This window comes from Bos indicus x Bos taurus, chromosome X (assembly GCF_003369695.1).
Source record: "Bos indicus x Bos taurus breed Angus x Brahman F1 hybrid chromosome X, Bos_hybrid_MaternalHap_v2.0, whole genome shotgun sequence".
Lineage (NCBI taxonomy): Eukaryota > Metazoa > Chordata > Mammalia > Artiodactyla > Bovidae > Bos > Bos indicus x Bos taurus.
In genome coordinates, this window is record NC_040105.1 from 35528427 (window position 1) to 35543442 (window position 15016).

General features: G+C 34.1%; 1 protein-coding gene across 2 annotated transcripts in view; it reads left to right on the forward strand.

Moving 5' to 3' along the window:
- CFAP47 (cilia and flagella associated protein 47) overlaps nt 1-15016 on the forward strand; it is a 504014-nt gene that overhangs the window by 92303 nt on the left and 396695 nt on the right. For both annotated transcript variants that reach the window (XM_027534335.1, XM_027534336.1), the window contains exon 22: nt 8894-9035. In XM_027534335.1, the coding sequence (XP_027390136.1) occupies nt 8894-9035 (142 nt within the window). The remainder of the gene's footprint in view (nt 1-8893; nt 9036-15016) is intronic.

The following is a 15016-nucleotide window of genomic DNA, read 5'->3' on the forward strand; positions in this document are numbered from 1 at the left end:
CCTTTTCACCTTGCTTATGGTTTCCTTTGTTGTGCAAAAGCTTTTAAGTTTAATTAGGTCCCATTTGTTTATTTTTGCTTTTATTTCCTTTACTCTGGGAGGTGGGTCATAGAAGATCCTGCTGTGATTTATGTCAGAGAGTGTTTTGCCTCTGTTTTCCTCTAGGAGTTTTATAGTTTCTGGTCTTACATTTAGATCTTTAGTGATGAGAACTTTTAAGATGTTCTCTCTTAGCCACTTTCAAGTATACAATACAGTATCATTAACTATAGTCATGTGCTATATGCTGTATCCCCAGGACTCATTTATCTTGTAACTGAAAGTTTGTACCTTTTGACCATCTTCACCCCATTTCAAGGATGAAGGTGATCAAATTTTCTATTTCTTCCAGAAATTTTGCCTAAGTCACCTAATTTGGCAGCATGCAATTATTCATAGTGTTCTCTTGGTATTTTTATTTAAGTAAGGCAAATAGTAATTTCCCCTATTTCATTTCTGATTTTAATAAATTATCTCACCTTTTGTCTTAGCCTATGTAAAGGTTTGTCCATTTTGTCCATATTTTTAAGATTCAGCTTTTGGTCAATTTTCTATACTTTTTTATTGTTTATTTTATTTTCACTTTAGCTTTTATTATTTACTTCCTTCTGCTTTGAGTTTAGTTTTCTTTTTTCTCGTTTTTTTTTTTTTTTAATTTTTATTGTAGTGTAGTTGATTTACAATGTTATTAATTATACAGCAAAGTGAATCTGTTATACATATACATGTATCCTCTCTTTTTCAGATTCTTTTCCCATATAGGCTATTACAGAGTATTGAGTAGAGTTCCCTGCGCTTGCTAGCGATCTGTTAGTTATGTATTTTATGTATAGTAATGTGTGTGTTAATTCCAATCTTCCAATTAATCCCTTACCCTCTGGTAACCACAAGTATATTTTCTATGTTTATAACTCTATTTCTGTTTTTATACATAAGTTTATCTGTTGCCTTTTTTAGATTCTACATATAAGCAATATCATATGATATTTGTTTTTCTCTGACTTGCTTTACTCAGTATGACAGTCTTATTCTTGTTTTTCAAGGTAGAAAGTCAGGGTATTGATTTGAGATTTTAAATTTTTATATAGGTTTTATATGCTTTAGATTTCTCTCTAAGCATTGCTTTACTTGTATCTTAAAAGATTTGGTATTTTGTGTTTTCCATTCATCAGGTTTGAATTTTCTCATATAATTTCTTCTTAAACCTGTGGTTATTTAGGATGTTATTAAATTTCTACATATTTGCGCATTTACCAAACTTCATTGTGCTATTGATTTTTAATATAATTCCATGTGATTAGAGAATATCCTTTGTATTATTTAATTAGATGTAAATTTACTGAAGCTTTATTTATTGTTTTATGACACTCTATGTAGGTTATTTAGCTGTGTTGAGGTAAATCCAAAAGAAATAACTCTAAGAGTTGAAAATGATTACATCTGTGTGTGTGTGTGTGTGTGTGGTGTGAGTATACAATGGTGGAGAGAAGGGACTTCTGATTTTCAAAATAAGCTTTGTATGATTATTTTTGTTTTATTTTTGCAAGTATGTACCCTTATAATTTTGATAAAAACAAAAGTTCAAAATTAAAAGAAAATAATCCTTTTGTGACAAGTTATTATTTTAAAGCATTCAATTATATCATTCTCTTACCCAGTTCCTGCATCTGTATCTTTCATGTGTACCAATGTATGCAGACATACACACACACATACACACATTGTTCAGTAAAGAAAAGAAATGTAAATTTGACAGTAATTTATAGGTTTTTAAGTATACTGAGATCGAGTTACATCTTTCTTAATAAGTCAGTGTTGTGATTTTATATTTTTATACAGTGAGTATATGTACTATGCTTTTAATGACATCCTTCATCCACAAAAGCATGTAGCTTAATGGTTACTAAAGATTAGAAAAAATACATAATCGGATTTAAATCTGTTACATGATTTTTTGGGAAGATGCATATGCTTGTCAAGTGGCTCATTGGTAAAGAATCTGCTTGCCAATGCAGGAGACGTGGGTCAACAAGATCCCCTGGAGAAGGAAATGGCAGCCCACTCCAGTATTCTTGCCTGGGAAATCCCATGAACAGAGGAGCCTGGTGGACTACAATCCATGGGGGTCACAAAAGAGTCAGACACGACTTAGTGACTGTAGAGCAACAATAAAATATTCAATTTGTCATTTTTTTAGCCCAATTTACTATTTAACGCTTTCAACAATTAAAAACTCAGACATCTATTTCTTAATGTTTGGACCATGACTCTTCAAGGATTCCTAAATTCAGTATGAAATTAAATTATACATATTTATAGTTTTCTGGAGTGCCACACATTGCTTAACATTTTTAATTGTTCTATGTTTACTAGGTAGTTTAAAGGAGATTTACCTAGTGCATCACAGTGTAATTCAGTCCAATAAGAAGAACATAAAAATGCTGCAGAGACAGCACACCCTGTGAGATTTTACTCACTAAATTTGTGCCAGTGAGGCAGATTGATTATGTGGTTTCCAGTATTTCAGATGTCCTTCACTATATTTATAGCTACTTATAAGTTATCTGTCTTCATGTGTGTGTGTGTGTGTAGATATAAATAGCCAGTGGTGCTTTCTTGGTTGACCTATGCAGCAGGAAAATGTGAAATCAGCAGTAAAGGACTTGATTTATTTCTAGTTGTAACCCTTCCTTTCCTACATTGCACCAGGTTTGGATACAATCAGAACTGCTGATGGACAATTTCTATTTTATTTGGCATCCTTGACCGGACTTGTTTGTTTACACTAAGTCACTCAAGCCCTTCCTTTCCTATGGGCCACTTATATGTCTTCTGGGCCATTGTACAGAGTTGTGCTTCCTTACATGGTAATCACTAGTCATATATATTTACATGAAGCTGAAGTTAATTAAGATTAATTATTTTCTCAGTTAACATACCCACATTTCAAGTTCTCAGTATCCATATGTGACTGTTGGATAGTATAGAACATTTCCATAATCACAGAAAGTTGTATTTGACTGTGTTAGAATAGATCTTTCCTTCTTTTTTATCCTTCCTGTTCCTGCTCTATATTTTCCTGCTTTATATTTTCCCTAAAGCTCTTGAAAATGAGCGAACATTGTTCACTATTTCTACCAACTTTTTTTTTTTTTAATCCACCATCCTTTTTCTGCCTTTCAAGGGTATGCAACCTTTGGGTAAACATTTTGTAGTAGTTACTCTGGATTTACAGCCATTTTTACAGGAAGGTAAGAAAAATCCTTCAAGTATTAAAAGAGAAGACTTTCGAATGACACCTGCCCCTTTTCTATTCATAAAAATTTTTTCTACCAGTACTGAACAAGAACTGAAATCTTTTCTATATCAGAATATCATTCTTCTCTTGGAAGTATGTCTATTTGAATGACAGCTTCTCAGTTCAGTTCAGTTCAGTCGCTCAGTCATGTCCGACTCTTTGTGACCCCATGAATCGCAGCATGCCAGGCCTCCCTGTCCAACACCAACTCCCGGAGTTCACTCAGACTCACGTCCATCGAGTCAGTGATACCATGCAGCCATCTCATCCTCTCTCGTCCCCTTCTCCTCCTGCCCCCAATCCCTCCCAGCATCAGAGTCTTTTCCAATGAATTAACACTTCGCATGAGGTGGCCAAAGTACTGGAGTTTCAGCTTGAGCATCATTCCTTCCAAAGAAATCCCAGGGCTGATCTCCTTTAGAATGGACTGGTTGGATCTCCTTGCAGTCCAAGGGACTCTCAAGAGTCTTCTCCAACACCACAGTTCAAAAGTATCAGTTCTTCGGTGCTCAGCCTTCTTCACAGTCCAACTCTCACATCCATACATGACCACTGGAAAAACCATAGCCTTGACTACACGGACCTTTGTTGGCAAAGTAATGTCTCTGCTTTTGAATATGCTATCTAGGTTGGTCATAACTTTCTTTCCAAGGTGTAAGCGTCTTTTAATTTCATGGCTGCAGTCACCATCTGCAGGGATTTTGGAGCCCAGAAAAATAAAGTCTGGCACTGTTTCCACTGTTTCCCCATCTATTTCCCATGAGGAAAGTATATAGAATGGCACACATCACAAAACTTTCAGTTTTCCCTCTTCATTAGTTACCTTAGTGGGCTCACAAAGATTAGGACTCATCTTCTTGGTTCTCTTCATGTATCACTGAGTTTTAGTGTAAAAAGTGTTGTAGACTCATAGTTCTGTTGACGTGATAAAACTTACATGAGTGAAAAAATCATGGACCTCTCAATCTTGTAATTACAGGGCTACTTTGGTAAAAACACATTTTGGGGGGTAAATTCTTTGTAAAGATTTGAGTTAAGAGAGGGCAAGACCAGTATGACTTCCCGCGTACACACAGTTGACAATTAAAGAAGGTGGGGATTGGTTCTTAGCTCTGTAAATTCATCACACAGTATTTTAGAAAACATGTTACAGGAAGGGAGAAAGGCCTCATGCTTAAAATAAAAGAGAAAGTTAAGGGCTAAGATCAGTACATTGAATTATCTTGATAATCACTAAGAACATCGTCATCAGTGATCGTATCAAACATCTTGAATGAAGCCTACAGTCATGTTCTGTGTTAAACCTCTCCCATCAATGCAGTCTTCCACTCTTACCATCCCTGATTTTGGGACACAACACAGATCCAGTGACAGTTAAGACTCACTATCCAGCAACTGTTGGGATTTAATCCATCGTGATCACTCTTTGCTTTGATCATCCCCGAAAATGGAACCCTCTGAGTATACACTGCCATTCCTGCTAGCTCTGTGCTCTTTCCCGCCTGTTTTTTTTCTCTTCCCCTCTGCCCTCTAGGATATCTACATTTACATAAGCCCTTGATGTTTTGGGGGATTCCTTTCCCTTCACTATTTCTTCTTGCTATGACCATGGCTATCTCTAGGGCTTTACTTCTTATATAGCCTTTTCTGTGGATCAGGATGTAGCTCTAGAGGTGAAGCTTTCTGGAAGCCTTGCTCCCTGGGTTGATTTTTCTAGATGGTCTTTGTTACAAATGGCTGCTTCTTTGAACTTTGCATTATGTGAGTTTACCACTCTCTGGACATTGCTACCAGCTAGGTGCATTGCACATTCTGCTCCCTACTCTTCTCATTTTCTGAGTGATTTCAGTGTCCATATGGAGGTCCATCCAGAACCCTGGCCTCTCAGTTCCTTGTCTTCATGTTTCCATTGATTTTCTTTATTCCCCTCAGCTCTTCTATTGGGAACCCATGTCCATCAACCATAATCAGATGAGGATGATGGTTTTGGAAACATACTTTTAGATATTACTTGACTTTAAAATGAGTTAATATTATGTTAATAAAAAAAAAAGAATAAGATAGTACCTAGTGTTAGTTGCTCAGCTGTGTCTGACTCTGCTACCCCATGGACTGTAGCCCACCAGACTCCTCTGTCCATGGAATTCTCCAGACAAGAACAGTGGAGTGAGTTACCATTTCCTTCCCCATGATAGTACCTAAAAGTAATATAAATACTATTAAAATATGTGTGAGCATAAGTATTGATATCTGTTAATACGATAAGCAAAAAATGAAGGAAAAAAAAAACCCAGAAGCGGTAAAATATAAATGAGACAAAATATAACTGGTTGTTGATAATTAATAATGAGAAATTCCAGGAGAAATAAGATCAAACGAAGTTTTAAGAGCTGGAATATGGAAGGGTAGTATTTGTACGTGAACTCTATCTTTATTGAGTTTAACCCTTGACATCTGTGTGCTGGTATCACTACAGATGAGTTGCTTGCTCAAAATAAATGAAACATCCATGAAAATACTATATTTTACAGTATTTTTATGCTTTTATAATTATGTTATAAGAACAGATTATTTACAAAAGACTGATGTGAGATGGTATTGGTAATGAGGTGGTCAGTGTCTTAGTCTGTTCAGACTGCTGTAATGCAGTACCACAGAGTGGGTGATTTATAAGTGACAAAAATTTATTTCTTACAGTTCGGGAGGCTGGATTTCTTAAGATTATGGCACCAGCCTATTAGGGTGAGGGCTCCCTTCTGAGTTGCAAACTTCTTGATGTGCCCTCACAGGGTGGAAGAGGCTAAGAATCTCTCTGGAGTGTCTTTTATAAGGCACCAATTCCAGTTACACGACTCCAATCCCCAGTCATGAGGCCTCATGGCTTAAGCACATCCCAAAGCCCCACCTCCTCATTTTATCATTTTTGGGGCTTAGGATTTCAACATATGAATTTGGGGGAGACATTTTCAGACCATAGCAGCCAGCTAGTGTTAAATAAAAACAAAATGAAAGCCCAAGAGTTTGCCTAGTTGGGTAATATGCATGGCAAGCTGTAAGTATACCCTTTATATTATTAATATTTAGTTCTTATATTAAAAACTTATTTTTTTACTTCTCTAGGTTCTTGAGATTATCAGATTATGACTATCTGGGGAATTCCTGAAAACCACTGGTTGATTTGTCCTTCATATATTTTTAAAAATAATAATTTGTTGAGTGGCAATTTCTGTAACATAGAATTAACCATTTGGAATTAATTGAGTGCCTTTACAATATGGTATAACCACGCCCTTTATCTCATTTCAAAGCATTTCCATCACTCCAAATTAAAACCCTTTACCCTTTCCCCATCTCTCTTCCCACCAGCCACTCACAGTCACCAATCTGCGTCCAATCTCTATGGATTTATCTCTTCTGGATATTTCATGGAAAATCACCTTTCCAAAATTTCCTAAATTTTTCTTGTGTTTATTTGTAGTCACCCTCTCCTCCACTTTCAGGTTCGGGCAAACACTGATCTCATTTTGTTTGTGTAATTTTGTCTTTTCACTTGTATGAATGAAATTATAAAGTATGTTGCCTTATCATTCTGGCTTCTCTCACTTAGAATAATACATTTGAAATCCATCCATATTTTTCTGTTTAACAGTAGTTCATTCCAGTTTATTGTTGAAATGTATTTTATTATATGCGTTTACCAAAATATGTTACCTATTCAGTATTTGGAAGGGATTTGCCTTGGTTTCAGGCTTTCACAATTATGAATAAGGCTACTAAAACATTTCCATGCAGTCTTTTGTAGGAAAAAATGTTTGTTTTTGTTTGGTAAGCATTTAGGGTTGGGCATCTCTGAGCCTTATGTTAAGTATGTATTTAATTTTCTAAGAATCTGTAAAACGTTCCCCAAATGATGAGAAAATTTTACATTCCTGTCAGCAATTCATAAATGTATTAGGTGCCTGCATCTTTATCAGCACTTGGTAGTTATCATTTTTATTTAAGCATTTTGATAGGTGTAAAGTGTTAATCTTCTGTGATTTTAAATTGCATTTTTCTCATATCTGATGATGTTAAACATATTTTTATACGGTAACATGTCATATGTACATTTTCTTTTCTTAACTCTATTTTCAAATCTTTTACATAGTTTTTCATTAAGTTTTTCTCTTAATCTTTGTGCGTTATTTATATATTTAGGATGCAAATTGAATTTTTTCAGGAATAATGTTTTTTGACTAGTAATTTTGTTTTTTAACATTATCATTAACAGAACTGTTTAAAATTTGATTAAGTACACTTTAATTATTTTTTATAGATGATTATTTTGATATTGCACTTAAGAAATATTTTTCTCCTACATTTTCTTCCGCAGAGTTTATAGTTTTAGGCTTTATATTTAGGTCTTTGGTCCATTTTGAATTAATAGGAATTATTTCTAATGTCACTTATTTTTTTATTTTTAAGAATTCTATTTGGACTCATTAAAAATAAGCCAAGTCTTATGTTGAAAAAAAAATGTGCTTTCAATGTTACAAGGCAACTTTTTTTGAAACTGTCTTTTTGAAACTGCTGTTTTGCAAAATCCATAATATCTCATTAGATCTCCTGAACTTATTCATCTGGCATAACTGAAACTTTGTACCCTTTGACCAACATCTCCCCATATCTTCCTTCCCCCAACCCTTGGCAACCACCCTGTACTCTCTGCTTCTGAGTTTGACTGTTTTAGATTCCACGTGTAAATGACATCATACATTATTTGTGTTTCTGTGTATGGTTTGTTTCATTTAGTATAATGTCCTTCAGCCCCATCCATGTTGTTGCGAATGGCAGAATTTCCTGCTGCTTTTAAAGTTGAGAAACATTCCATTGTATGTGTGTATCACCTTTACTTTTTTATCCATTCATCCTTTCATGAATATGTGGGCTATTTCCACATCGTGACTATTGTGAATAATGTTGCAGTGAAGATAGGAGTGCAGGTAATACTCTTGAAATCCTGATTGCAGTTCCTTTGGCTAAATACTCAAAAGTGATATTGCTGGATAATATGTTAGTTCTGGTAACAGTATTGTACTTTATACTTGAAATTTGCTTAGAGTGTGGATCCTAAGTGTTCTTTCTCTCTCTCTCATACATACATACACACATACATACACACAGTAACTACATGACGTGATGGATATATGAATAGCCTGATTGTGTTATTTCACTATGTATATCAAATTATCAAGTTGTAAACTTTAAATATGTACAATAAAAAATAGTATAAAATGAAATAGGTGAAGGAAATAAAGAGATACACACCTCCAATTATAAATAAACCACAATAATGTAATATTCTACATAAGGAAAATGGTCAATGACATTGTAATAACTTTGTATGGTGACAGTTGATTACTAGACTTATGGTGATCATCTCATAATATATGCAAATATCAAATCACTATGTACTGCACCTGAAACAACATAATAATGTACCCTGTTTTTAAATTCTAAAATATCACAATTTTTATACCAAAAATAGCCAGTTATAATGTATATTTTGTCTAACAGGTGGCAACGTACAACTTTAGAATTCAAGTTCGAGTTAATGTCTTTGCAGCTTCAGAACTTGACTCTCAATGTCGTTTGTCAGACTCTCATGTGATTCCAAATAGACCACCAGTTATTCGACCATGTCATATTCAAGCTACTGGTACGTAATATGAAACATTCAACTGATAGGCATATCAACTATTTATTCTTATATAGCTAGAAATTTAAAAAATTACAGCATGATATTCATTTTTTAAAAATAGAAATGCTAGAAAGTAAATTTATTATATGGTTCTTGTGTATGTTTGTGAGTCTGTGAGACTGAATTTTGATAAATAGCATGGATATACTGTCACATAATTTACCTTTGCTTAAAAAATAGGATGTAATTAAAAACAGAGGTCAGGTTAGTACTTTGTTTTTTGTGTGGGCAATTTAAATGATTATTTCAAAATAGAAATTGTTAAAATAAAATACATTTGTTATAAAATAAAATGATGAAAAAAAATTTTAAGGGAATGTTTTCCCTCAAAAGGGATGAGTTACCAAAGAACTAAGTACAAGTAAAGAAGGATAATTATTTTAAAATTTTGAATTATTTATTGAATATTTATTTATTCATTTTCTTCAAGTATTCAAATATAAAACTGATGCCCTCTGCAGACTATACTTTTGACTGGCTTAGGCTTGCATTGTATTATGTGCTTAAGTATTTTTCTTGAAAATTTAAGTCTAGGTTATATTATACTGTATTTTGTTTTTATTTTTCTGACATTAGTTGTCTTTAATAATAAAATAGTGATCAGTTAATAATTGTACTTGGCACCGAGTTAGAGAAGCCTCATTAAAGTAGCATATACACTATAGGGATTTATTTCACTCCCATTTAAAATACAGAATCAGTAATTGCACAACTGGTAGAAAAGTTCCATGACATTAAAAATTTATGCCTTGTTTTAAGATATCTTTTTAGATTAGGCAAATTACTTTAATGAAAAAGAAAATATAATTCACTTATTTTATAATTAAAAATTAATGTATCATCATTAAGGAAAATTGGAAAATGTAGAAACACAGAAAACATCATCTGGAATGTGACTATTTATAATACACCATTATTAGTAATTTGGTGTCTCACTCTTCTTTTGTTCCATATTTAGCTTTTATTAGTTTATTTATAGCATAGTAGAGATCTTACTGCCTATGTTAAGTTGAAATCTGATCATCTGATAGAAACTTTACCATTGTCCTAAGTTCTTGTGGGTTTTTTCACTCTGGAAGTTAATGTTATTGAGTTTTATAATGTTTTCCTAAATTGCTTCCTCAAAAAGCACTTTGCCATTATTTTCCATATTTCTTTTTCTGACTCCTATTGGTTAGATTTTGTACATCTTTGATTGTATTGTATATTTTAATTATTTTATATATTCTCCCTTAGTGTCCTTTTCCTCATCTTTTTATTTTATTTCCCAGAATTTTTTTCTGAACTAACTATTTTATCTCTTAAAAAATTATCTTGGTGATTGTAAACTAACAGGATTTTCAAACATTTTTTCTTATTGTTTCTTTACTTATGGAGTTTTTTAAAATGAAAGCAACACTTTATGTCTGTAGTTATAGTATAAATTATTTGAGCTTTTCTTCAGTTGAGTACATTGTCTCAATTTTTGCTGAAATATTTTTCCTTCATATCTGTCTCCCTCATGTTGAGGAGTTCCTTAAATGTCGATTGAGTCTTGCCTGTTCTCTTATGTTTCTTAGGGAGTCTCACAGTGTTGGCTTCAGCACCAACTGTTATATCTTTTCGTGACAAACTGGATGCCAGTGAATGTTTTAATTTAGGGGGGGAACCAAAATATTAGTATGTGAGACCTTAATCTTGAGGACGTTTCTCCAGAAAATGTTTCTGTAATAATCCGTATTGGGTGGAATGTAGCTTTGTATAAGCAAAATTTGTTGTTCAGTCACTCAATCGTGTCCAACATGTTGCAACCCCATGGACTGCAGCATGCCAGGCCTCCCTGTCCTTCACCATCTCCTGGAGCTTGCTCAAACTCATGTTAGTTAAGTCAGTGATGCCATCCAACCATCTCGTCCTCTGTAGTCCCCTTCTCTTCCTGCCTTCAATCTTTCCCAGCATCAGGGCCTTTTCTAATGAGTTAGCTCTTTGCATCAGGTAGCCAAAGTATTGAAGTTTCAGCTTCAGCATCAGTCCTTCCAAAGAATATTCAGGACTGGTTTCCTTTAGGATGGACTGGCTTGATATGCTTGCATTCCAAGGGACTCTCAAGAGCCTTCTCTGACACCACAGTTCAAAAGCATCAATTCTTTATCTAATTGATAAAATAGATAAAATTATCTTATATCAGTTTTTCTAATTGATAAGTGAAATAGAGATCACTAAATTGTGTCATAATATGGCAAAAGAGTGATTTGTTTTAAAAGATACAACCAGTCTATTACTTTCACTGTTAATCCCCAATTGTCAATTTGAAAATAGGCAGAATATCTTAGCCATTTCTTGTATATGGGCCGTAACATTGTCTTTTCCTAAGATTACTCATGACAAGAGTTAGGGGTAACACAGTGATGGAAATTATCTGTGCCTTTCTCTTATTCTACATATCCTAACTTCCTGCCAAGGTATCTATTAATTCTACTGGTAAAAAAAAAATTGCTTGTAAGATATATGAGCTTTTGCATCAGAAATTGGTTTCTTTCCAGGGAGTTATATTGCCATAAACATGTAAGATTCTTTAGTTTGCATTAAGGATTATAAGCATCCTCAAGGTAAGTTTCAAAAAGTATAGATTTTTCAGCTCTGGTTTCTGGTTCAGCGTGTAAGAAGCTTAGAAGTCACCGCTCCATCCTTACAGCAAGTTAAAAAGCTAAGCAAACTGAAAAATCAACAGATCTTCTTAGATCTACAAGAAAAGTGAGGTCACAGGGCAAACTCATGCCTCTGAAAATGGAGAGACTCATGGGCAAATACAGAGAATCAGAACTTACTGAATGGAACAGAAACTCCAACGTAGAAGTTCCTTTGGGAATCAATGCCTGGATAAGGAAGCCTGTACTGTAACTGAGGAATTTCTGGAAGTTCAGCATGGGCAAGTCTGAGAGCAACAGTCTCTATGGGGCCCCAGTCATACTCCATGGGGCCCCTTTCATACTTCTGTGAATTTTACCTCTAGGAGCTTGACTTGATTCTCTTAAGTGATTATGAGAGAAAAATACCCTCATGTTTCTGGCAAGGGTGAGGAAAAGGAATTTTGAAATATTCCAAAGCATTCTGTTCTGCTTAACAAGGTATGCCCTCTGCAGAAACTCGTTGACCAGATCTTGCTGGGGTTTTATCAGAAACTCCCTGATCTCAGGGAAGGGAAATATCCAACTCCAGTCTCCTCTAACCTTCTCTGTGTGAGAAAAGAAATATTAATACTCAACTCAGCCCACTCTAACCATTTAGTCCCAAATTGGTAGTGGTGGTGTGCAGATTGAGAAAGACATGTAAAGTTCATATTCTAGAGACATGGACTCCCCAAAAGACTGAGATCTAATCATAGGATTATAGAATGTTTCTGCCCCCCACAACCTACTACTTTATTACTAAAGGTCTGTTCAGAGCAGTTCCTTTTACCCAGTACGTCATATCTAAGAATCAAGGAAAAATGTATAAGACATACTAAAATGTGAAAAACACAGTTTTCAGAGACAGAACAAGAGTTGAAAACCAGATGCAGTTATGGCATAGATATTGGAATTATCATATTGAGAATGTAAAATAACTGATTAATATGCTTAGAACTCTAATGGATAAAGTAGACACCATGCAGGAACAGATGGGCAATATAAGCAAAGAGATTAAAATTCTAAGAAAGATCCAGAAGGAATGCTGTGGAGCAAAAACAGTGGAACAAAAATGAAGAATCTCATGAGTAGGATTATTAGTGGACTGGATGTGGCTGGGGAAAGAATCTCTGAGCTTGAGGATATCTCAATAGATATCTCCAAAGGAAAGCAAATATTAAAAAAAAAAAGACTGAAAAAAAGAGAAAAAAGAACAGACTGAATACTGTGGGACAACTACAAATATTAATATGTGCATACTTGAAATATCAGAGGGAGAAGAAAAAGTGACAAGAAATATTTGAAACATAATGACTGAGAATTTCCTCCAAATTAATGTCAGACACCAAGCCATAATCCAAAAAGCTCAGAGAACACCACACAGGATGAATGGCAAAAAAACAACATTTAGGAATATTACTTTCAAACTGCAAAAAAATCAAAGATTGAGAACATCCTCAGGATGCATGCACCTCAATGTTCCTTGCAGCACTGTTTACAATAGCCAGGACATGGAAGCAACCTAAATGTTCATCATCAGGGGAATGGATATAAAAGATGTGCTATAAAAGATGTGTGTATATATATACACACACAATGGAATATTACTCAGCCATAAAAGGAGCAAAAGAATGCCATTTGTAGTGACATGGATGGACCTAGAGATCTTCATACAGAGTGAAGTGAGTCAGAAAAAGAAAGACACATTGTATAATTTAATCTATATGTAGAATCTAGAAAAATGGTACACATGACCTTACTTGCAAAGCAGAAATAAATAGAGTCACAGATGTAGAAAACAAACTTACAGTTACTAAGGTGGGAAAAGGGGCTAAGATGAATTGGGAGACTGTAATTGGCATATACAGACTAAAATAGACAACTAGAGAACCTGCTGTGTAGTACAGGGAACTCTACTCAGTTCTCTGTTGTAGCCTAGATGGGAAGGGAATCTAAAAAAGAGGGGATATATGTATATAACTCATTTACTTTGCTGAATAGCAGAAGCTAACATAACACTGTAAAGTAACTATACTCCATAAAAATTAATTTTATAAAAGTTAAAGTAATTCAGAGGAAAAGACACCTTAATATACTAAGGAGCAAAGATAAAAGTAACATGTGACTTCTCCTGAGAAACTATGCCAACAAAAAGAGAATGGAGAGATTATATAAAGTGTTGAGAGACAGAAAAATACCAACCTAGAATTCTGTACCTTGAGAAATTATCATTCAAAAGTAAAGGAGAATTAAAGCCTTTTACAAACAAAAAAAACTTGAGGGGATCTGTTGCCAAAAGACCAGTCTTGAAAGAAATTTTTTTAAATTAATAAATTTATTTTAATTAGAGGCTAATTACTTTGCAATATTGTGGTTTTTGCCACACATTGACATGAATCAGCCACAGGTGTTAAAAAGTTCTTTAGTGGGAAGAAATATGATATAGCTGAAAAACTTGGATCTATAAAGAAAAGAGCACTGGAAGGAAAATAAAGGTAAAATAAGAGTTTTTAGTTTTCATATTCTTAACCTAACATTTAAGTTTATACAGTATAATAGCAGAAGTGTATTTATATGCTTATGTATACTTATATATAAGTGAAATTAATGACAATAATGACACAAGCAGTGGTAGAGAGGGATTAAAATTATTTTGTTATTAAAAGGTCCTTGCAGATAAGACAAATGCTCTGATATCACTTGCATATGGAATATAAAAATAAATAAATATATATTAAAAAAATAGAAACAGACCCACATATATAGAGAATGAGCTAGTGATTACCAGTGGGGAGGGGTGATGTAGAGGTATACGGGTATCTCACCTATGCAACTGTGGTTCACATTCAAAACTCAAATAACCAGTTTTCTTATCAGTAAAAAAGGACAATTGATAGCTTCTTTATGTACTTGGCAAAGTGGAAAGCACCATGGAAAGCACTAGTCAAGTAGAAGGTATATTTTAAATTAGCAAACTGTAACTTAAACCAAGGAAATTATAAATATTATAGATACAGCCCCCACATATTGGTTTTCTCTATTAAGAATATTCCCTAGGAATTTATTCTAAGAGACGAAACAAAGGAATATATAAAGATATTCATCAGAGCATTACCAATGATTGTGAAATACTGGGAGTAGACTAAATGTCCAGTAATAGGGGATTGGCTAATTAGGTTATTCTTTGACTATGTTAAGGAATGTTATACCTCTATGAAAATTCATGATAGCTTGTTAAATAAGAAAAAGTGCAGATTACAAAACCTATGGTTGTGTGGCCCTACTTTTGGG